Below are 23,839 nucleotides of genomic sequence, written 5' to 3' on the forward strand. Positions count from 1 at the left end.
TCTCATTTTTCCAGCTCTTCTACTAAAGTGATTACCAACAGTAAAAGCATGCCAACCTCTTTTAAGATCCTAACAGCCTTGAGATCATCCAGAAGGGGTAGAGAATAGTGTTAACTATTTAAACCCTTGAAAGTTTCCTTCACTTCAGCAGTTATGCTTTGAGTACTGAATAATGCACAAGCTCGAACTACAACCCCTTGAAAAGATGCATCACTAAGTGTTTACTCAACACTTGAAGGAAAAAACCAGTCTAGACCAAGCGTTTAAGCTTCAGACTGGGAGACTCAACAAATATCCTGGGTTCAGATTACTAAACAGATAATTTTAACCTAAAAAATAATGGCTATACTATTAAATAAAAGCTCAGAAAAAAATTCACATAATGAACATTTGACTAGCTCAGGACACCCAACCAGCCAAACACATAAAAAAGAGTTAGGGACTAAAGCATACTGCCAACGAAGTCTTGGACCAACAACTTTTAGAAGTGCTAGGTATGGTGAGGAGGAAGAGAGAAACAAACTCTCAGCTTGAGCAAATGTAGTGGTTTAGGCCACAGCAAACCACCTGCGATCATCTTACTCATAGAAGAGATTCTTATTCTCGATAGTCACAAAGAACAATACATATATGATGGTGTAAAGGATAAAGAGGATTTGTAAGGAAGAGGATAAAGACCAGGATTGTTGGCAAAAATACAGAATGGTGTCTGACAGGTATCTGTGAATTTTGGTATTTTTTCTCTGTCACTAGCATGTCACTGTAAAATCTCTAAGAACCTCTGTTAAAAGTATTGAGATCAATCATATCAATATCTTTGTTTATAAAATACCAGAACAGCCACACTAAACAGGAAAATAATAAAAAAGTCAATATACTAAAGCATAGCGATCTGCAAAGAAGTAAACAAAATGCAAGACACAACAATGCTTGTACTTTACAGTAACTGCATTTTATTACATGCAGAAAAATCTCCATTTCACTAAGAATAGCCAACCTTCCAGCCTGCAACCATAAGCAGTTTGAGTAGGTTGACATGTTACAAAACCATCAGCAAGGCAAGTGTACTTGACTATGTACTGCACGCAAAACACACATTTATAAATTCAGATTATACAGAAACAAGGCTGCTGAGATCAGCTTTACACAAACTCCTGGGAAAGGTGATGCACATTAGCAAGGCCATGACAATGAAGCAGAGGGCTACGACACTCATCACTCAATCCCCTTCCCATTCTCTTCCCAGTGCACAGCTCTTGCCTGGTGGTGCTCAGCCATAGGAACATCCTGATATAACCTGGCAGATGTAGGAATATTGGCCAGACCTGCCTTGAGTCATTGGCAATGCTCATTTTTTAATCAAATTCTCAAGTGTCACTTTCACCAGAAAATAAGAAAATCAAATCAGGAATAGCTTTTGTATGAACACCTCTTGAAGTACAATACAAACCTACACTACCCAAAGTCAAAAGCCACGAAAATACAATATCTAATGTACCCTTGTAGCAGCAGGGATTCTCTTGGGACCAGAGAGAAAATACTAAGTGAAACTAAGTATCACTGCCAGATACAGCAGTATCTGTTAGTAGTTCTTTCAAGCTGGGACTGATACATTTCTGAGTAGCCCTCTTAAGAGCCAGCAAGCGCAAGTATTTTTAACTTCTGAGCCAAAACCATGCAAAATCCCTTAAAAAGAGGTATGAAGAAGAACAATGATAGCTGTCCTCAAGAAAGGGGAGAATGAGGCTGAGCACCTGAGTCAGATGAATGGCAGAAAAGTAAGAGTGGACAATCTAACAAGTAATTGTTCACTGCAAGTACAGTGGATTCTAATGAAAATGAATACAAAGAATGAAGGATCAACAGTTCATACAAATGGGGAGATGATGAAAAAAAAAAAAGAGATGGTTTGGCACATTTGTTAACACAAATGTTAATTTGGATGTGCTGAGACAAAAATGTGCCAATACCACCTCTCCTCTTTTCCAAATCAAGGTGCAGCAGAGGACTGCCAGCAGGCTATGGCTCACATGAGGATTTTAAAACTCAAAAATCCGACATTTCACGGTCACATTCATAAAATTGGCATATTTAAACCTCAACTAGCAAAGGATCAAAACCACAGTATATTTCACTCCTAAGTCCATTAATTAGAACAAAGGCAAGAGTAGGAGGAAAAAGGGGAAATACAGAATGGATCCTTGCTGGTTTAAGTGAGAAGTATGAGATGCTGTCAACCACAGTTGCTTAAAGGCTTTTCAAATTTTACAGCTTCTGCTTATCTGCTCTCTCCAATACTGGCAGATATGTAAACTCCTGAAGGCTGCTGCACCAAAGAAATCCGATGTTTTGGGACCTTCAATACTTAGAGATTAAGCAATTTGAAATGCCCAGGCCTCAAGTGCCAGTGCCTAGACCTTTCTGCTGGGGCAGGGACAGGTAGCTGACTTGTCTGCAATAGATGTGCCCAGGTGGTGGATCTCCTGCAGCAGGTGGTAGGAAAGAGTTGGATAGCTGATTCCAAGCACAGGCTGCAGGCGACTCACAGTCCGTAGCCAAAGAGCAAAAAACTCCCCTATCAGCACATCCTGAAGGGACAGGTGAAATAATGCTGAAGAATGGAAGTTTGCAATGGCAAGGACTGGCAGGAGGAAGAGACTTCTCACAAAGGCTGAGGTGCCCTTGCCAAACCGCTTCACTGCTCTGCAGACTGAAGAGGAAATACCCATCACACCAGGAAAAATGCTGGAGCTAAGGCAGCCCCCATCTACTCCCTTTGCCGCCAGCAGGGGTTTGGGTGCTCAGGCCACGGGAATCGCTTGGAGAAACCTGGTTTGTGAGGGACTGGGGGGGTCCATCTGACAGAGAAAGGAAAGAGAACTTTGTTCATAGTCTTGTCTGGATGGTGAGGAGGGTTTTAACTAAAGTTATCAGAAGAGGGAAACCAAGGGCTGTGATCTGGAGCAGAGTCTGGTTGGAGATCTATGGCCAGCAGTGTTGTCCAAGGGGTCAGTACTGGGTCTGGTCCTGGTTGAACTTGTTAGATCTCTGGATGAAGAGACAGAGTGCATCCACTGCAAGTTTGTGGATGGTTCAAAACTGGGAGGCATAGCTAATACATCAAGAGGTTGTGCTACAATTCATTGAGAACTGGACAGAGGAGAACCTAATGAAATTCATCAGAAATAAGTGCAAGGTCCTGTACCTGGTGTGGAATAATCCCACACACCAGTACAGGCTGGGGCTGACCTGGGAGTTCCAGGGGAGAAGTTCCATGCCAGCCAGCAGTATGTGCCCCTCTGACCAAGAAGGCCGATGGTATCCTGGGGTCAGCTAGGAACAGTGGGGTCACTATCTAGAACTGCTGCCTGCAGAGGTCGTGGAGTGTCCTTTTCTTTGGAGACCCACCTAAACAAACACAGGTAGCCTGCCCTAGACTATCTCCAGAGGTCCCTTCCAACCCAACCATTCTGTGATTCTGAGAGAAGCTGGAAGCTGCAACAATTTAAGTGTAACCCAGTAGAAACACTGTATTACAGTAGCAATTCATTCGCCCACTCTGATTACTCTTCCTAATTTTCCAGATCTTGGGATGGAGGGGAATAAAAGCATGTTGCAATTATTCAACCATGAAACAGTTACTAAGCTCTCCATGATGCTATAATTAACAAATAATAGTACAAAATATTGACAAGGACCCTTAAAACAATGAGCACGCCCTCCTGCCCGAAAAACCCAACACACAGAGGAAGAAAGGGATGATGTTCTTTGCCAACATGCTGTAAAGGAAAAAAAAAAATTAAAGTTCTCAAAAATACTAATGTATTACTGTCTTCAAAACAGAAATGTTTTACACAACTGCATCTTCTTCCTTCACAACAGTTGCTGCAAATACACTTTAAGACTCAGCTATCCTGTGACCTATAGCTGTTTTCTTCACATCAAAACTATTTTTCACATAGAAAGAATCTCAGTACGCTACCACAGAAATTCGATTACACACACCAAGTACAAAAGCAATTTTTACAATTAAACTAACAAGGACCTTAGAGTACATAACCAAAAGCCCCCATGAGTCAGAGCCTTTCACGCAAAATGGAAGGTGAAGAGAAAAAGGAAAAAAGCTATAATTAAGTTTTGGATAAAAGCAGCATGTCATACAAATTGCAAGTGGTTGAATTATGTTACATGTACAAGTGAGTGCATTGTTTCCTAGAAAACCAGCATTACAAAACACTGGGATATGTATCTCTGGATTGGACAACCCCCTTTCCACCACAAGAAAATACTACACTGCCCAAAGGTACCACCTATTACAGAAGAAGATTATTAAGGAAGAACACTCCAGCTGTTGAGAGGTACTGAGCAGTATGCTGAACAAAACACAACAAAACTCCAAGTACTCACTCAGAGTCATTAGTTAAATCTTAAACACTGCTTGTTTACCACACACTTCACTTACAGCAACTTTCCAGGAAAGTATTGCAAATAACATTCTGTGCAGCAGAATACTTCAAAGCAGTTCAGACTGCCTTCTGTAATGGGAAACAATGTTCTACTTTCAAGCAGAACTTTAGGCAAACTAAAAATAAAATAGAAACTAAAAATAAGAACATTTCCCTTCACCCTTCCCTTGGTTTGCATGCCAGTTTCAGTCATTTTCAAAACATACCATAGCATAAAAGCTAAAACACAGAACTGCACAGATGCTACGACCACTAAATACATTCTGAAGTTGTTCACTACAGTGAACAATCAAAAATTCTGTGTTTGTAGATTCCAGGGCCTTTACATTTAATCAAGTGTTTCTAACCTTATGTTCCATACAAACTTTGGGGTGAGACCAAAAGAAAATAACTCTAAAATAACTTCAAGTAATTTAATTTTCTGCAGTGTTTAGTAGGCCAATAGTGAGGCATTGTGAATCTAAAGTTACATTGAATAAACATGTAGAGAACCACTTGATTGATTAAAAAAAACCAAACAAATGAAATGTGAAGAGTACTTATCACTAGGCCCTAAAAACACAGATTTTTGTCTTCTACATATAGCTTGAAATAAAGGTCTTGATTTCCAAACTCCAGACACCTCTTGAATGTGAGGCTACAGAAGAATTCAGAAGACACAGCAATATCACACCAAGAACTCTGAACAAGCGTGAAAACTACCACCATAGGCTTGATATCGAGTTCCCTACAGACTTTTAGTAGGTGTTATCATATTGCACACCTTTAAGATCAGGCTTGCTGCCAGCAATTTCAGCAAGAGTACATTTTAGAGCTGTATTTATGAACAAGAGTTCATCACAACAGAATTGTAACCTACCAGTTATAGAGATGCACTTAGAGATGATCCAAGTGCATCTCATCTGTACTACACCAACACTGCCCAGTTGGGAGGTACAGTACATGAAGTTCATTCTAACTGAAACATCTCCCCTGCCCCAACACTGATTTCAGTGAAGTATTTAATTACAAAAAAATATGCTAAAATGGCACAAAAAATTTTGCCCTAAAAGCTTAATTCCTTATGTGCCTCATGCAATCACGAGCCTTTTCAAAGTTAGAACACCACAGAGACAAAAACCAGAGAAAAACCTTAAGACAAAAAAGCGCAATGCTTTAAAGGTAGCGCTGTCAAGATTTGAACAGCAGTGACAGCTGCTATAGCCACTACTGCTTTTTAAACTTATCTAGGTTGGCTTTCTTCATTTTTTACTCAGGTGGAACATTAAAACAAAAATAAAGATAGCCCGAACAGTTACTTTGCAGTGATTTGCAGGAAAACATGCTTCTAGCTGCAGATCTCAGCAGTTTTACCAGCTTTAAACATGACAACATTCCACAAGTACAGAATATATTTACTTGCAGAAGGGCTGAGCGGATGATAAATAGTTCACCTACAGCCAAACCAGAACTTCATTCAGATTCCTTCATTCAGAAAAAACACTATTAATACCTCCTTCCCACTTCAACCCCTAGATAAAGCACCTCTGTATTCCTTTTGGGAAAACTTAAACAACTTTGACTGTGCAATAACTGACTGACCTTTGTGGAATGAAATTCCACATTAAGATTTTGAGTTGAGATCAATTCAACAGGAGAAACAGGAATTTCATCCCTGCTCCAGTACCATGTGGATCACTTCAAATGCAGGCTGCTCAGACCTCTGAAGTCTCATGTTTCATAACGTAACACATTGAAAAGCTTCTTGAAATACAAACTCCTACGTTTCACTGTTTCATTAGCTGTAGGTAAGTAAACCAACAGCCATGGATAAACACTTCAAAAAACCCCTGAAAACTTACAGACAGGACTAGCCAGAAGGAAGCATTTCAGTGACTAGGACTACACTGTATCTCTTACAACCTTTGTTTTTAATATGCTGAAAGTGACACGGCAAGATATCGACACTGTATCTTATTCTATCCCTGGAGAAGCTTTATTCCACACAATATGCCAAGGCCACTTAGGAAGAAGAGTTCTTTGCATGCACCCTCCATGCTGGCTCACTGGGAAATCACTTCCAGTGTCCAATCATGCTCTAGGGGAAGAACCCTCTCCTAACACCCAACCTAAACAAGCAGCAGGCTTTCAGAAGAGCCCCAAATCCGTCCTTACAGGATACTTAATGTTCATCTCCTTCTCAGAATTACTAAGGGAATAAATAATAGTGAGCAAACTGTATTTTAACTGTATTTTTCAATGGAAAAATTTGTTTGGCTTTTTTTAATGTAGCAAGATCTCGCTCTTTACTACATCTAAAACCAATTTGTATATACAAAAGAAGCTTTTGCCAACTGTCAGTTCATAATTTTGAGGATTGGAGATTAACAGTGATTAACATATGACAGGACACTGAAGCTGATCTGCAGCTTGGCAGGTTCTCTGTGTGACTCATCTGCCCTAGTTCATCACTACACAGCGAACAGCACCACATACCCACAAAAAACTGGACACACCTGAACCAGAGGCTGTCACTCTGTAAATTCTCCCACAATTCAGCTCAGGACACACACCCAAGCAGCTTTGTGTCAAACTGTATGGTCTACTGAAACCAACACAGCAGCAATAGAACTTGAAAATAACTATGTCTTTCTGCAAAATTCTATAGCATCTGCATTCATCAATGTCATTAAGAATTTTTGTTAAGAATCCACGACATCCAACTTAAAACCTTTTATTCAACCTGTTTCTTTTTGCTGACTTCTTCCTGTTCAACAAAGAATGAGCTCTTATTTTTCCCAGTCATGCTAGTAGCGATGGTAAAAATTCACAAGTAGCCTCCATCTTGCCTATTTTCTGCTTCTCTCCTGGGGAAATACACATTTTTTTTGTCCACAAGAAACAGAAGTGACAAACTTTGCCAATATCACTGAGTGCAAAACTGACTACAGCCTTGCTGGTCATTCCAGTGGAGCCAGTTCACAGCACTGGCACCAAGCAAATAACACCCACTCTGAAAAAACACCCACTGATCGCTTAATGGTTCAGACACTCTCCCAGCAAAAAGAAAACTTATTTTAGTGAAAGATCAATGCATAATAACACAAAGTTCATAGTGCCCAGAGATTCTTGACTGCTTGCTAGTGCAAGGGATTTAGAACACCTACCTATGCAAAGTAGAATCAAGTTACAGTTTGGAAAGTGAAGGTCACTTGTTTGCCTAAGTTGATTTCAAGGGGAAAACAAATCTTAGAGAAACAAATCCTTTTATTGGGCCATTTTGTAAGCAAAACAAACTAAAGAACAGGCTAGGTAATCTCCTTGTTTGCTGTGTTCTCTCATCCCTTTTTGACAAATACAAACAAGCACGGCAACTATCCCAGATAACTGAAATTCACGAAGAATGGCACAAAAAAATTAGGAAATGCAGCTCTTAAGAAACTATTGACACCAGACGTGCTTTCATTCACTTGTTAGAAAAGCCTCCACAGAAGTATATGTATAATCAAGACTCACCCTGCTCTGCTGGCATATTGTCAAATGAAAGAGCACAACTGCACGTAAGTGATCTTGCTGTACTAGTTCTCCTAATTAATTGCCATTCTTCAATTTTGCTATTTTTTTCAATAATGGGTAAAATATTGTCATACATTTTAGGCATTTCCCCATTTTCTTATTCTTTCTGACACTCTGTTTTGTTTCTAAAATTGAAAAGCTTGTTTTGTCATAAAGCAAAGAATTACAAAATCACTCAGCACTCTGTTTTTTAAACAGAGAGGCTTTTGTTTAAGCTTACTGAACTAGAGATGCTTTAACAAAATGCGTGTCATGAAACCAGAAAAAGATGAATCCATGAGGAAGCTATGATTAACAAGGGTAAGTGGAAAAATTAATCATCTAAGACTGCAAACTCACCATGTTTGCATATGCAATAGCAGAATGAAAGCAAATAGCTTTAACACTGTAACAAAATATGTACGTAGAACACAGACAAAATAATTTCCATTCTCTTTCCCAATCTTCACATAAGACAGGTCATGGAGGCAGCTTGCATGCTTCCCAGAGGATCATGGCCCTAGGTTTATCAAATTCAATGCCAATGGCAAACCATAGCAAGGGAAAAAACCCAACCTCACTCCTTATCAAATGCTGAATACATAACCAATGTAAGTATCTAGTCTTTTTTCCAACGGTTGCAAGGAATACTTAAGAAAATACCAGGTGTTCTTCTACCACAAATTAACCATCTATAGTCACAAAATAGTTCCCAAGGTAACCATAATTGCTTCAACCAACGCACACCATTCCCTCCCCATTACTCTACATTCTGCTAAGTGAGTGCTCGCTGCCTGAGACACCACACAAACGACTGTGTGCAGCAAATCAGAAGAATGGGCAAGGTACACAAATTAGCAACTCCTACATGTTTAAACTGACACTTGTCAAGTGATATGTGCATGAGAACTTTATATTACACAGTTGAGGTTTTTGGGTTTGTTTTTTTGTTGGTTTTTTTTTTTTTTCATGGGAAGATAGCTTAAGCTCATGTTTCCACATGCCAAGAAACTGCTGGTTTCTTTTTAAGACTGGACAGAGAAAGAAAACAACAAACCAACTAACCTCTTGTCCACATACCAGTTATGAGGACATCCTTCTTCCCTTGGCAAGTTCTGAGTAATTTATACTTCCATTATAATTTTAAAATGGTAAAGCAAAGCTAAAAAAACTTATACATCAACAAAATGATAATTACACACTGATAAAACAAGCACTTGTTACAGTTTTATAGGATTTAGTGAGAGCAATATCCCAGCAATACTTTCATTGCACTGTTATTTCAAATAGCATTATTTGCTACTTTGTGTGTACATGAGCAGCAGCACTACTTTCCGTACGTTCCAATTCCCTGTGTGCAATAAGCCAGCACTACTACTAAAGGTCTCTGGTCCACCTTTGGCACCTACCTTTTTGTTTCCACACATTTTCCCTCCTTGTGCTAGCAAACATCTGTATGACTGCTGAAACAGCCCAGATGAAGGAGTCAGGCAGGAGCAAAGCCATCCAAAACCAACTGTAGGTTGTCACAAACCCATTCCCTCCATGCCACTGACACTGGTGTTCAATCCAGGAAGAAAACTACTCCACAAAGTAGTAAGTAAATTCTGGTGAGTCAGTGTGCTGAGACAACTCTGTTCAAAGTCTATCAGCACCAGAGCAGCACCAAGGTATCACACCTGAAAGACTTTTCACAGAAACAATAGTTCCACCCAAGGAAGACAGACTTCCTGAGTCTGTAACAGAAACTGCTGTTACTCCAAAGGAATAAAAACCCCAAAACAGTCAGCCCCTAAAGATGGGGATTCAGTATGTACCTAGAACTCATACAACAGATCAAAGCAGAGCCCAACGTTAAGAGCATAACCTCCACGTGGGCAGCAACACATCTGATGGCAGAAGGATGGCTTCTGAAGGGGAGTGATGCTCTAATTAAGGAGCTACCAATCTACATCCAGACACTGAACATGAGAATCTCTCACATCATTTAGCTTTGCACCCCATGACTAATCAAGAGATTATTCTGTTAGCCTTTCTCTTTCTTGTGCAAGAACATTCTTTTCCAGACTTCTAGTGTTGTCAGGTGAGCAAGCCTAGTCACAGGCTGTACTGAAAGCCACATGCTGCTTATCAGCTTTCTGAGCAACTGAGAAAACCAAGCTATTCAAATATAAGGCCTGGCAAAATACAAACCTTTGAAAAAGAATTCAAGAAACACTTTCCATTTCTCTTTGGGAGCTCCTGAAACTAAGAATAATAATGAAAAACACAAAGAATCCTGAGGTTATCTCCTAGGTACTTTCTATGAATACACCACACTCTCACACTTCTGTAGTGTACAGCCTCTGTAGGACATTAGGATGTGCTTCTCACAGCATGTGACAAAGAAATGCGTGCTACCTCTATAGCACATATAGAGAACAAAAGCACAAACACACCAAGTGACAGATAAGGAACCACAGTTCATTGCTGAAGCAGGAATCAAAACACAACTCCCCCAATCTACCTGAGTTCTCCCCGCAAACATTTTCCAAACAAGTGCAAGGGAAAAGAACCTAAGGGGCTCTGATGGTTTTTCCAAATCTGAAATAAAAGATATCACAGTGTATGAGATAACAACATCTCTAAGGTCGAATTCTGACAGTACTCTTCACCATCACCCTTCTTATTCATCTGCGGTTAGCAGATACTCCACCTGAAAGCATTTAAAACTTCTCAAGAATTCTGACTGAACTGTTCAGAGCATTCAGTTACAAACTATCTGAGCATGGACACCACCAGAGTAAAAGCCAACCAAGCATCAGCAGATAGTTCTTGATACATAAGCTGAAAAAGCAACCTTGCATAACAAACCGCTGGAGCTTTCCCCATCACAAAAAACACAGAGTACTTTCTTAACCCATTAGAGAAGCTGGGCTGCATTTTCAAGCAGCCTGTAAGATGGTTGGCCTACAGAGCAATGCAGCCACACATCTCTCTCTAGGTTGGTACAAATCTGTACAAGGCATGTAGCTAACATGCAACTCAGCGGAAGATAGGAAAACTGGATGTTTTGACAAATAATAATTTAAAAAGAACAAAAAAGACAAGTCTAATGCATTTTATTTTACAAAAAGATTACACTGGCAGAAGAAATATATTCAGCTGATAACCCACTATTCTTGCCTCCAATAAGCCAAAAGCTATTGTGAAGAAGATAACCACATACTCAAGTATTGACTAACCTATTTGTTATTGCAAGCTTCATGTAAACATTGCAAAGAATACTTCAAATTATTTCTCTATATTCATTATTTCCTACAGTAACTGTAATATATTTCAAGGAACTGTTCAGAAGGATGAAACTAATGAAAGGTATAAATATCTGTGCTTTCCTCACCTGACATCTTGAGAGCTTTCCTCCTGATTACAGTATATTCCAGTGGATAGTTTCATGTGCTCTCAATGCCACAGGGCTTTCCAGAACCAAAATGCTCAATATCAAGCATTACATAATTAGTAAATTATGTGCTTAAAAGTCAAGGCCACAAATAAGTAGAAATACATTCTGAATACTGATATACCTCATAACAAGCAAGATGGTGACAAGAAAAGCTGAGTCTATCCCAAAAGATGGTCTGGCTACATTCACAGAACCACAGAATTGTTAAACTTGAAAGGCACCTCTGGAGATGATCCAATCCTACCTCTCTGACAAGGCAGGGCCACTTGGAGCAGGTGACACAAGACCATGGTCCTGTGGGTTTCAGATATCTCCAGAGAGGGAGACTCCACAACCTCCCTTGTGTTCCAATGCTCTACCACCCACAACATATTGAGGTGAAACTTCTTGTATTTTTGGTCATAGGCATTTATCCACATCCTGCTGCTGAGCACCACCAAAAACTCTACCACCATCCTCTTGGCACCTGCTTTTTAGATATTTATATGCATTAATGACAGCAGTCTTCTGTTCGCCGGACTAAACAAGCCCAGCTCCTACAGTCTCTCTTCACATGAGATGCTCCAGATCCCTCATCATCTTCGCGGCCTCCACTGGACCCTCTCCAGTAGCTCCTTGTTTTCCTTGTACTGAGGAGGCCATAACCAGACACATTCCCTTGGAGCTGAGGGCCGTCCACAGCCGGGCAGTGCACGCTCAGGGCACAGGTGCGCCCTGGCACCGCGGTGAGCTGAGGCAGCACCGCACCCGCTCCGCGGGGCAGAGCCGGAGCGAGCATCCCGCTGACACAGCCGAGACGTCCTCACCCACCCAGGGCCGTGTGGCCCCGGCGGCTCCCCGGGGGCGGCGCGGTCCCCTCGAACGGGGCATGCCCGCGAGTAGCCCGGGCCCCGGGGCCGCCCGACGCGCTGTCCCGGGCCGGGGCAGCCGGGCCCCGCCAGCCCCGGGCCCGGCGCGACGAGCCCCGGCGGCCACCGGCCCCGCGCGGTGCCGCCAGCGCCGCCGCTCCCCCCGCGCCAGGTCTCACCTCGCGGGGGCGGCCCGGGCCCGTGAGCGCCGGCGGCCGCCGCCGTATTTCGAAAGATCCGCCATTTTCATCCCGTCACCGCCGCCCCCGCCGCACCTGCCCCCGCCGCCCCGCCCCGGCGCCGCCCCCGAGCCGCGAACCCCGACCCCTTCCGCACCGGCGGGTCCCGCGCAGACCCCGCTCCGACGGGGGGCCTCGCCTCCCCGCGGGGCTGCCGTGACCCCGCCGCTCCGGGCGCAGCTCACCCCGGCCAGCAGCGGGGAGGGTACGCGCCGGGCGGCCACCCCCGCGGCGGGGGGGCGGCCGGGGCCGACTATCCGCGCCATCCCGGGGGGGCCGGCAGGGCCACCCGCGAGCCCGGCCTGCCGCGGGGGAAGGCGCCCGGCAAGGCCGGGCCTGTTCCTTCCCGACGGGAGGCGGCTGTCAGCCGTGCCCGCACCCCCTTCCCTGTCCTCCCGCCGCCGCTTTCCCGCCCCTCGCACTTACCGGGCGGGCGGGCGCTCTTCTTCTTCCTCCGCTAGCGATGCCTCTGGCCGGTGCCGGCGTCCCCCGGTGCCGCTCCCGGCGGGCGCGGCGGCGGGGCCGGCCGCGCCCGCGCCGATCCCGCCGCCGCGTTTGTTCAAAATCACGCGCCCCGCGCCATTCCCCCGCCGCATCCCATAATACCGCGCCGCCCTGGCAACCGCCGGCGCAGCGCCCCGCGCTTCCGGGACCGCCCCGCCCCGCCGTCCGCTTCCGGGGCCACGCGCAGGCACCACCCGTGGAGGAGGAAACGCCGGCGGCGGCGGTCCCGCTTTATCCCACTCGCGGTGTAAATCCCGTGGGATATCTCCGTGGGAATATCCTCCCCTTCCAACCGCGCGCGTGGGACCGGCCCGCCCGCGCCGCCTCCCGCGGCCTGCGCGCGCTCCCCCGTCACGTGACACGCACCCCCCCTTCTCCCGCCGGCGCGCGCGGCTCCATGGTGGGAGGAGGCGGCTCCCAAGATGGCGGCGGGCGCGGTGAGGCAGGACCTGGCGCAGCTGATGAACTCCAGCGGCTCCCACAAGGACCTGGCGGGAAAGTGAGTTGCCGGGCTCCGCCGCCGCCTCCCCGCGTTGGGGTGAGGGGTGCGAGCAGCCCGCGGGTTGAGGGGGTGCCCTGCGCTGGGAGGGTGCGTCGTGCCCAGCGGCCGCGTTTCTTCCGATAAAAAGGAGACAGAAAGGTTCCACTTCATGGTTGTGTAGTTTTTTTTGGTTCACGGCCTCCCTCGTGTCCGCTCGGCCCACCTCATGGCTCGGCTGCTGTCCCTGGGCTGTGCCACAGCGAGAGGCCGGGGGAGTTTGTTTTCCTCTGCTGCCGTGGATATATCAGCGACTCTTTTGCTATTGTTAATAATTATTCCCGTTTTCATTAGTTGAATGTTTTGGACGGCACCCCTTAGGGGTTGAGCTTCTCGTGGCGCGATGTGTCACATAGATTTTCACTCCGAGAGTCCCGTCAGATGCCGATCTGTCACCTGGAATTCTTTGACTCCCTGTCCAGTTGCTTGTGTTGCCGGGGGGCTGTGTCACTTTTCGGATTTTCATGTAAAACCTTGGAAGTTTTACCCTCAAAATGTAGCTTCCACGTGGATGTAGTACTTCATCAGTATCACAAACCCTGAGGCAAAGTTTCCTTAGCTTGCTGAAACAAGAAAAGAGAACTTGCTGGTTTTTTGCGGGAATAAGCACTTGAAAACACATAGAGTGCACCTGTGTTCGTGTGAAGTGGCTGTAGCATAATATTTATCACAACAGTATTAGAGTAGATTGAATGTGGCATTTGGAATGTCTGACTACCCTGATTAATCTGAATCTATGAGCAGTACAGTTTTCATTATTTTTTCTATGCACTTTCCTGGGCATTTGATTGTTATTACTGTTTCAAACTTCCACAATTGCACATATGTTCTTAGATAACAAAATGATGAGCTCTGTTGTCTGAGCATCTAGTCCTGGGATTTAAGAAGAGCCAGGTACCATTTCCAGGTGAATGTTCATGATGACACTTTGGAACAAACTATTTGGAGAATTGCCACCTCAAGGTACAGAACATATGAGCAAAAATAGGGCCCTGACATAGAAAGTAAGCAGAGAGGCAGAAGTTCTTAGTGAAAAAAATGTGTGATTTTTTACCTTTTTTAAATTTATTTATGGACAGGTACCGTCAAATATTGGAAAAAGCCATTCAGCTGTCGGGTGTGGAACAGCTTGAAGCTCTGAAAGCTTTTGTAGAAGCAAGTAAGTGTATCTGGTGTAAGTGGTTGTACGCTGAGTGAAGGCCAGCGGTCTGTGGGGTTGTTTATTTGTTAGCTCTACATAAGGCTGTGTAAATACAATATATTTTTGTCCTGTTGGAACTCAGATGCAATAGGAAGAGAAACCCTCATCACCACATTCAGAAGTGAAGAGGGAATGGATTTGTAAGCTTTGTGGCTATTACAGCTTTCCAACCTGTCAGCACTGGAAGGTGAAAACAAAGCACTTTGTGGAGTGCTGAAGTTGGTACTGGGTGCCAAGTGGTATTTAAACTGACAGCCTCCTTCTTCACCCATTTGTAAAACTGCCAAGAAATTGTTAGGCCTTTTTTTGTATTGTACTGGGTGTTTGGTTTATTGAACATCTTTGTAAATTATATTTGCTATAATATTTCTAAAGCTGAGAATGAGCTTAGTGAGATTTAGCCCAAACAGGTACTTTGTTCAAGATATTTCAGCAACTGAGAACTATAAATCAGGGTGAAAAATTAATTTATTATCTGTCAGGGGTTAGAACTCTGGTGACCTCTAGTGTAAACAGTTTCTGAAAGAAAAGAAAAGAAAAACCCACCTTTATAAAAAAAAGGAAAAAAAAATCACCTTCACTTACATACAGTTTTTCAACAGTTTTACATTAAATTTGAAATATTCAAATTTAATGTAAAAGCAAATTGTCACCTGTAGTGAAGACACTGAAAAATATTGCATCCATTCTGTGTTTTTCCTCTGTGCATCTCTGAACCAGTGGTGAATGAGAACGTCAGTCTGGTGATCTCACGGCAGCTGCTGACAGATTTCTGTACACATCTTCCAAGTCTCCCTGACAGCACAGCCAAAGAAATTTACCACTTCACCTTGGAAAAGATACAGCCCAGAGTTATTTCGTTTGAAGAACAGGTAAGAGATCAGTGATGAGGGAAGTTTTAGCTCGTGGGTTTGGCTTTAGCTTTTCCCCTCCTTGTCTGCTGACTATTTCAAGCCTTTCAAAAAGCTGTTCAAAGCAGATATTCCTACTTAGAGCCCAGTTTTTCAGTCCTGTACACAGAAAACCTGAGCGAAGTGCAGAGAGCACTTAGGACTGTGCAAAGATTACAGACTGTCATTTCATCATGCTCATGGACAGGTACTTCCTCTGCTACCTGTAATTGGCTTGTTACAATGAAACAGTCCTTGAGCTGCTGGAGGTGTCTGGAGACTGCTACTCATGGTACTGCTTTTTACTGGAGCAGACAGGTGGTGTGAAGTGCATGCACCTTGAAAAATAGCTTTTGTTTCAAAATAAATACATTTTCTGTGTTTCTTTATTTTAGCCATAATCATTTTGACAGGAAAAAATATTTTCTTGAAATTCAATTCTGCTTAATTACTGAATATGCTGCTCTTCCTTTTCATTCAGTTCTATGTTTTGTTGTATGAATGTGCAGTATCATCTGAAAGTTCTTAGAAAAGTTGTTTATATTAAAAGCCCTTAGGATCTAGTATTGGAGTAGAAAGTCAAGGCAGTTTCTGCCATGATTTTTATTTACTTTTTAAGCAGCTTTTACTCTGATCTGAACATGCTTGCATATATGTCATCATGATTATGCGTAAATTAAATCCAATACATCAGGTGACTTTTTTTTACCCAGGCTTCTAGTTAAAAACCCAGGCTGTAAGCACTAATACTTTACCTGCTGACAGCTGCTCTCTAAAGTGGAAGTTTCTTCAACAGGATCTAATCACAGTTCACCTCATTCCTACCTGACAGGCATCATTTGATGTGTAACTGCACAAGAAATGGCTTGTGACTCTTGGTGCTCCAGTTCCTGAAAGATTTGTTTAATCTTTTTAAAAGCTTTATAAATGGTGGCTACTTCTGCTGTTGATTTTATTGTATTTCAGGTGGCTTCAATAAGGCAACATCTTGCATCAATCTATGAGAAAGAAGAAGACTGGAGAAATGCAGCACAAGTGTTGGTGGGGATCCCTTTGGAAACGGGACAAAAGTATGTCACACCCAGTTCTGTGGTGTTACCTGTACCTGCTTTCTCTGCTGTGAACTAGACCAGCGAGTGAGAATTTTGGGGTTTTCTGCACCAGAAGTTACCCACTATTAATTAGTCTTGTTGATAAACAAGTATTTTTAATAGTGTTTTGTAGAAATGTTTCTAAGGTTATTGAAAGACCCTTGAAGGGTGGCGGTTTTTCAGTGTGTCCACCTTCTCAGTTCAAAATGAAGATATAGTTTGAGACTGGATATTAACAAATGCAGTTCGGGATTCTTTTGTCTGTTTGTGAGGTGGAGTTTGTTTTAGTTTGGTTTGATTGTTTTGATTTTTTTAGATGTAGAACCCTTGCTGTTACTTTTCTCTGGCAGTCCTTTCCCCTTTCTCAGTTTGCACATAAAAGGAGTTGCTTTTTAGCAATAGGTTTTGCCTATTTAGCACCTATTTCTTGCACTGCAAGGCTGATTCTTAACTGAAGTGGCTGACCACTGGTGGCTAACTTCCAGTCCACAAAGAACAGATTATGAGAATGTACATTTCTGTCTTGGTGGACAGCATTATTTCTACTGGATTTTACAGGAGCCAGTTCTGTATAGGCATTCATCTTAAATTTCCTTACTCTGTACAGAAAGCACTAATTTGGTAGTAGGGAAGAAGAAAAAAGGGTAAAGCAAATTTTGCCAAGTGCTTAAGAATCATAACAAATGTTTAGACCAGCTAAGAGCAAAAGTAGTTCTGAAGCAACTCTGAGCACTTGCTTTTTTCTTTCCCCTACAGGCAGTACAATGTAGATTATAAACTGGAGACCTACCTGAAAATTGCCAGGCTGTATCTGGAGGATGATGACCCAGTTCAAGCAGAAGCTTACATCAATCGTGCTTCCCTGCTTCAGAATGAATCAACTAATGAACAGCTGCAAATCCATTATAAGGTTGTCTAACCTGCTTTATTGCTTTCTCTTTCTAATGGAAGATAATGCCACATTGAGATATTTTAATGCACTGCCACTAAAAGTTTCATCATGAGAAAAGAGACAAAGGGAAAAGCTATATGGTTTTGGGAACTTGAGAGACACATCTTAGCAATAATTAAACAACTCATTCCTTACCACTTGGAGATAGGACTGTGATAGTTCCTTAAATGCTGGCTTTACTGATAGAAAATAAAAACTAGGCTAAAAAACATTTGAAATATTGTTGAAAATAGTGCCTTTACCTTTGTCTAATATTAGAGACAGTAGAAGTCCTCCCACCCCCCAGTAATTAAATAATAAGTCCCATACATAAAAGTAGCTTAAAGACTTAAGTAATAAATTAACTGCTGACATTCCTGTTCTTGTGTTTACTGTGTACACAGTTCATACACAAAATTTCTCAAACTGTTTTAGTAACTGATGAGCAGTGATGACAGTGTAACAGAAGTGATCAAGTGTGGTGGTGTTTAAAATTCTGTGACACAAAGCAGATGGGCCATGAGCAGTAACTCAGCATCTTGTAGTTTTTGTTTGTTGGTTTCCCCTTTCCTTTTTTCCTCATCCCATATTACATTTTGAAGTGTGCACTCGGTTGAAAGTGTAAATAATTTCTGTGAATCTTAGAAAAACACAAAGGAAGGAAGAAACACCAGGTGGTGTTCCCATGCTGAAGGGAAAAGCAAATATTTGAAACATAAATGGCTGTCTAAGTGGTAGCTGTCAGTAGTGAAGGGGAAACTCACACAAATACAGTATCAGCTGTGCAATATTTCAATTACTCAGGCTCAATATTTGGCTTTTAGACATCTGCAGTGTTTAACACGTGAACAGTGGTAGGAAATGTCCTTTCAAATGATTTCCCTGATACTTGAGCAAGGACTTGTCAAGTCAAGCTAATTCTTTGAAGGCACACATTTGCCTAGGAAGCAGAAGAGCAATATTTCTGGGAGCTATGATTTTATAGTGTGCAATTTTTACACACCTGTATTATGCAGCCACCTCTGCTGCTTTTTCTGAGATACCCTTCCTTTCTAGGTTTGCTATGCTCGAGTACTTGACTACAGAAGGAAGTTCATTGAGGCTGCCCAAAGGTACAACGAGCTGTCCTACAAGAGCATAGTCCATGAGAGTGAGAGGCTGGAGGCATTGAAACATGCATTGCATTGTACTATTTTGGCATCGGCAGGTAAAATACACCTTACATTTCTGTGGAAAAGGTATTTCCCCTGAAGCAAGTCAGCTTGTGTATTACTTTTATTACGAAGATTTGGTGAGGAATGCAAAGTTTTGAACACGATGCCAGAATTACGTGTTGGCAAACTGTTAGCTCAGAGCTGAATTAATTCAGTGTCTTTGCCTTTGAACTGAACACAACCAAATTCCTTCCTCAGTAGAGCTTTGTTGGCTGTTATTCACATGCATTGGGGAAAAAAAGTAACTTCCTGCTGTTTACCTCTAAATACTTGGTGTTTGGTGGTGAGTTATGAGAATTCCTCTTGGCTTTCCTAGGACAACAGCGTTCCCGCATGCTTGCTACTCTCTTCAAGGATGAGAGATGCCAGCAGCTTGCAGCCTATGGGATCCTGGAGAAAATGTATCTTGACAGAATTATCCGTGGAAATCAACTGCAAGAGTTTGCAGCTATGCTAATGCCTCACCAGAAAGCGACTACAGCTGATGGTACACTTTTCTAAAAGCCTTGTAATGCTAGGTGTTCATCCACGGGAGTTGGACTTCCCAAATCAGTCAAGAAGTGTCATGGAAAAGAATTTATTATTGCTTATATCATTATTTAAGAAACATTTTTCAGCATATATATATATTTATATTTAGATAGTAAAGCTTCTTAGATATAGTTAACCTTTCTGATTTGCCATTAAGGTTTTGAAATACTCTTCTGGAAGAAAACTTGTCACATTTTCTTTCCCTGTCCATGTACAGTCCCCTTCACTGACAACTTCCCAGTGTTTCTAACAGAGTCTCTGTCCTTGTGAGCTTCTCAGGCACTGTTAAGAGTAGGGTACCGAGAAACCCATGACATGCATGTAGGCCATAAAAGGTCAGTACTGATGATACATTTATTGGAACTGCTTCAGGATTTGACAGGAAGGTAACATGGTGAGGGGATGGTTTGGACCTCACACACATCACCACTGACATGACACAAAGTCCTGAACCTCTGAACAGTCAGAAAAATGTCAAAAATGGCTTAACTGGTATCCTAAACACACTAGTCTCAGTTTTCTAGATTGGAAGAAGATAAAAGTAGAAAAATACATAATCGTGAAATACCTCTGTATCAGGAAGGTCTTCCTACTGAAAAAGTATTGTTGGTTAAGGAAAAATAAGTATCCATGTACTTGCAGAAGTGAAAACTGGGTTAAAGGTACTTTTTTGCAATAGGCTGCGTTCCTTCCCTTGGTCATGTTTTTTATTTATAACCTGTACTGTTTGTCCTTAAAGAATGCAGGTTAGCTGGTGTTTAATAATGTGCTTATCTTCAGCTAGAGGTTAAGGGGCAAATGAGTTATATTGTTGAAAACTGTTCAGTCAAGAAGAGAGACATCAGATACAGGTTTATCGCAAGCAGAGCAAGAGAGGGGTTAATTGTACCCCTAAGAGCCATAATGAATAATAAGAAAATCCTAGGCTAGGATCACAGGAGGTCAAACCACCTCGATTCAGACAGTAAATCTTGTAACAAGGGTTCCACTTGCTTACTCTAGAAATTAAATAAAGGGTTTATCTGTTTTAAAATCAGCCATGTGCCATCCATTTGTTTTTGTCTGCTGTGTTTGTGCAGCTTAACAGGAATGCAAGGCAGATGCATCTGGACCTTCTGCACATGTAGCACTTCAGAAAAAAAAGAGAGAAGCATTTTTTTCATTTGCTCTACTATATAAAGCAATATTTCAATCTTATAGTAATGTTTAGGTTTTTTTTTCCTCATCTAACCCTGAAGGTTCCAGTATTCTGGACAGAGCTGTTATTGAACACAATTTATTATCTGCAAGCAAACTTTACAACAACATTACCTTTGAAGAGCTTGGTGCATTACTAGAGATCCCTGCAGCCAAGGTATCCATTTCCTACCTTTTTTTTTTTTTTTAAACAAGTAGCATGAATGGCATGAGAAATTATCTGTGGTAAATATTAGGAAAATCAGTTAAAATTTAGGGAATAATATTCCATATTACGAGGAAAGTTGAATATTTGTCAGGGAGAATGGAAAGTACACAATGTGGACTGAACAACAGTGGATTTAGATGCCACTGATAGTTTGTCTAATCATATCATAATGAGTGCTGTCTGTAGGTTCCTTCCCCTCTGTGTGTGGACCTGGTTAAAACTGAATCATTTCTAACTTCTTTGAGAACGGACAAAGTTTCTGACATCTTTCCTTGTTCCTCCAGGCAGAGAAGATCGCTTCTCAGATGATAACTGAGGGTCGCATGAATGGATTTATTGATCAGATTGATGGAATTGTTCACTTTGAGAGTAAGTTCAACCACACTGTAATTCTTTCGTTTTAGCAGCTGTCAGAGTGAGCTTTTTGAGGTGGTCCCTGCTGGGATAAGGATTAAATTTATTAATAATCCCTTCTGCCTGAAGTGAGCTTGCTCAACCTGCTGTAGCCAGGAGGTGGCAGAGTTAGCCATAAGGGACAACCTTTGACACTTCACCCACTCCCTGCAGAGGGCTTTGCATCCGTTCACCCACAGGAAAGAGTGAATTTATTCCATCAGTCTCCTTCTAGGAGCAGGTTCACCAGGAAGTTCTTTGTTCAAATCTGCTTTGATGCAGGAGTTAGGCTTAACTAACAAGCCTAACAGGCAGCCAAAATAACTTGCTTTTGAGTACAGAAGTGATCCTGATATCACTACAAGGAAGGCTTCCTCTGTGAGTTAGGTGAGGCAAAAGGAAAGGTTGCAGTTGACACGGCAAGGGAATAGCCAAGACTTACTTTGTTTAGTATGGGTTGTCTTTTCTTTTCAGCTCGTGAAGCTTTGCCAACTTGGGACAAGCAGATTCAGTCCCTGTGTTTCCAGGTGAACAACCTGCTGGAGAAGATCAGTCAGACAGCCCCAGAGTGGACAGCGCAGGCCATGGAGGCACAGATGGCTCAGTGACCGTGCCTTGCTGTCCCAGTGGAGGCAGTCACCTGCCTGCTGTGTCGGCAGGGGGAGCTGAGCAGGACTGGGAAACAGAGTAATCATCTTCACTTCCCCATCTTCTGCTTCCACTATGGCTTAGGACACAATTAACTGATACCTTGTTTGGTGTTACAGGCCCCCAGTTCTCTGAGCTTAGATTGATGCTCTTGCTGCCTCTGCGTTGCATTCTGCCTGAAAACTGTGTTTTCCATTTAAAAGAAGCTGTAATGTCTGCAGCAAGATTTGGGTTTGGTTTATTTAATTTTTTTTCCCCACTGTATTGCTATAGCTTTGTAGCCCATTACTTCCTATGATGTGTGTCCTGCTGTGAAAATAGAAGCACCGTGTTTCTTTTAGTTGTAATTATTCTAATAAAGGCTGAGATAAGCCATTTGGTTTAAGTGTTGTAAGGACCTGTGGTTTTGGGTTTGTTTTGTTTTGTTTTCATTTTTTTTCTTAAACAGTAACTTGAAACAAATCCAATTTTTGTAATTGCATTTTCAGCCCCTGAAAATGTTAGATGAAAAACATTTTTTTTTTCCTCCTTTGCTTATAAAATGCAGGTCAAGGTGTCATGATAAGCAGGACTAACTTGAAATGCTTATGTACAGCAATGAAGTATGAGAGTGGCCTTTTTGATATTAATCAGTCTGGAGTTGGGCACTCTTTACCCATCCATGTGCTTTGCCAGATACACACATTTAAAAAACATGACAAATATTTGGGTCTTCAGAGCTTCTCTGCTTGGTTATCTCCAGTCTGTTGAAAACTTCATCCACTCAATTATCCACTCAATTGCATATCTGGCTGCATACCTTGGATCCATCATATTTTTCAGTTCTTTAATGTCTTAGAGAAACAAAACCAAGTTGGCTGATGAGGCAAACATCTCCAAAGAAAGGAATTAATCAGGATGTCAAGCACAGCAGAAACTAATTGCTATTGAATCAAAATCTTTAAACAGGAACAAGCAGCATCTACAGTTGCTATACTTACACTTGTCATTGTTTGTAAAGATGTGCCTTGTTTCAAGGCACTACACTACTACTAAGTAATAAACTGTCAAGTGAGTACAGACCAAATTATAATGTTCTTTGCTGTGCAAGTACTGCACATCTTAGCACAGCGGCATCGTAAAAGTAAGAGCAAAGTGATGGCATAAATGGTGAGAGTAGGCTGAAGGGTATTTTGACCACCTATTTTCAGGAGAAATTACTTGTAACTTGTCTGAAGTGGTACTGGCTGAGAATTTTCTCTCCCTTAAGAGAAATGCTGACACAGTCACTATTGGTTTGGAGCCTGTTGTTTTTCTTTTTCCTTGTGCTCTGATTTCTGCACAGAGCTCTTCTGGAGCATGCCCTTTGGAGATGGAGGTGTGCCATGTATGCCATTCACATATATTCCCATTTAGGTTATTTGCTGCTTCAGTACTTTAAAGGAGAATCCAGTCCTAAAAAGCCATACCAGTGTGTGTTCACAGGTGTTTCATGGACCTTCTCTCCCTGTGGGCCAGGACTGACTTCTTGAAAGCAGTAAGCAGTTCTACTGAACCATTTCTGAAAGGACAGACCTGAAGTGGCCAACTCAGGCCTCAAAACCAAAGTGACCTTTGGTGATGCATATTTCAAGTTACAGACTGAACTGATGGCCCCTGACATAACCCAGATCAAGCCTGGGAATGCTGTGGTGAGCCAGGGACAGGTGAGGAAGCAGAGCCACTTCCACTTCCAGCAAGGATGAACACATAAGGGACAGAACTTGTAGCTTTAACACATGCAGCATTTGGGGTATGTCATGCAGCAGGAATGCTGTGGAAAGAAAGCGTAATTTTCACATCAGCAGGGAAGATCTAATTTATTAGAGTAAGTACAGTTACCTGCAGAAATTGCTGTAATCATTGCCCAGCCCACACTAGAGGCATTACAGAAAGCGGTGAAGGGAATGTCTCGGAACACCTGGTCCAGTATGTTGTATATATAG

General features: G+C 42.4%; 2 protein-coding genes across 5 annotated transcripts in view; one reads left to right on the forward strand and one right to left on the reverse strand.

Annotated features, from left to right (window-relative positions):
- Positions 1-13,073, reverse strand: part of LIN54 (lin-54 DREAM MuvB core complex component) — a 40,044-nt gene extending 26,971 nt beyond the window's left edge. For 3 of the 4 annotated variants that reach the window (XM_014259048.2, XM_005530314.3, XM_014259045.2), the window contains exon 1: positions 12,956-13,073. The gene's annotated coding sequence lies outside the window, so the exon portion shown is untranslated. Of the gene's footprint in view, positions 1-12,469; positions 12,554-12,955 lie in introns of those variants that run through there. The other variant, XM_014259047.2, reaches the window with a different exon arrangement.
- A 138-nt stretch (positions 13,074-13,211) lies between these two features.
- Positions 13,212-22,272, forward strand: COPS4 (COP9 signalosome subunit 4). Its single transcript, XM_005530316.3, has 10 exons — positions 13,212-13,532; positions 14,651-14,730; positions 15,493-15,644; positions 16,629-16,732; positions 17,510-17,663; positions 18,741-18,891; positions 19,215-19,385; positions 20,668-20,783; positions 21,119-21,203; positions 21,702-22,272. The coding sequence occupies exons 1-10, from the start codon at positions 13,456-13,458 to the stop codon at positions 21,833-21,835; spliced, it is 1,224 nt and encodes a 407-aa protein (XP_005530373.1). The 5' UTR covers positions 13,212-13,455; the 3' UTR covers positions 21,836-22,272.
- Positions 22,273-23,839: the final 1,567 nt, after the last annotated feature.

This window comes from Pseudopodoces humilis, chromosome 6 (genome assembly GCF_049639895.1).
Source record: "Pseudopodoces humilis isolate 2021_Gansu_Grassland_sample_001 chromosome 6, ASM4963989v1, whole genome shotgun sequence".
NCBI lineage: Eukaryota > Metazoa > Chordata > Aves > Passeriformes > Paridae > Pseudopodoces > Pseudopodoces humilis.

Coding starts and splice junctions, on each gene's coding strand:
- COPS4 (XM_005530316.3), top strand. CDS start 13,456: ATGGCGGCGGGCGCGGTGAGGCAGGACCTGGCGCAGCTGATGAACTCC. Junction 13,533..14,650: donor CACAAGGACCTGGCGGGAAA/GTGAGTTGCCGG, acceptor ATTTATGGACAG/GTACCGTCAAATATTGGAAA. Junction 15,645..16,628: donor TTATTTCGTTTGAAGAACAG/GTAAGAGATCAG, acceptor ATTGTATTTCAG/GTGGCTTCAATAAGGCAACA.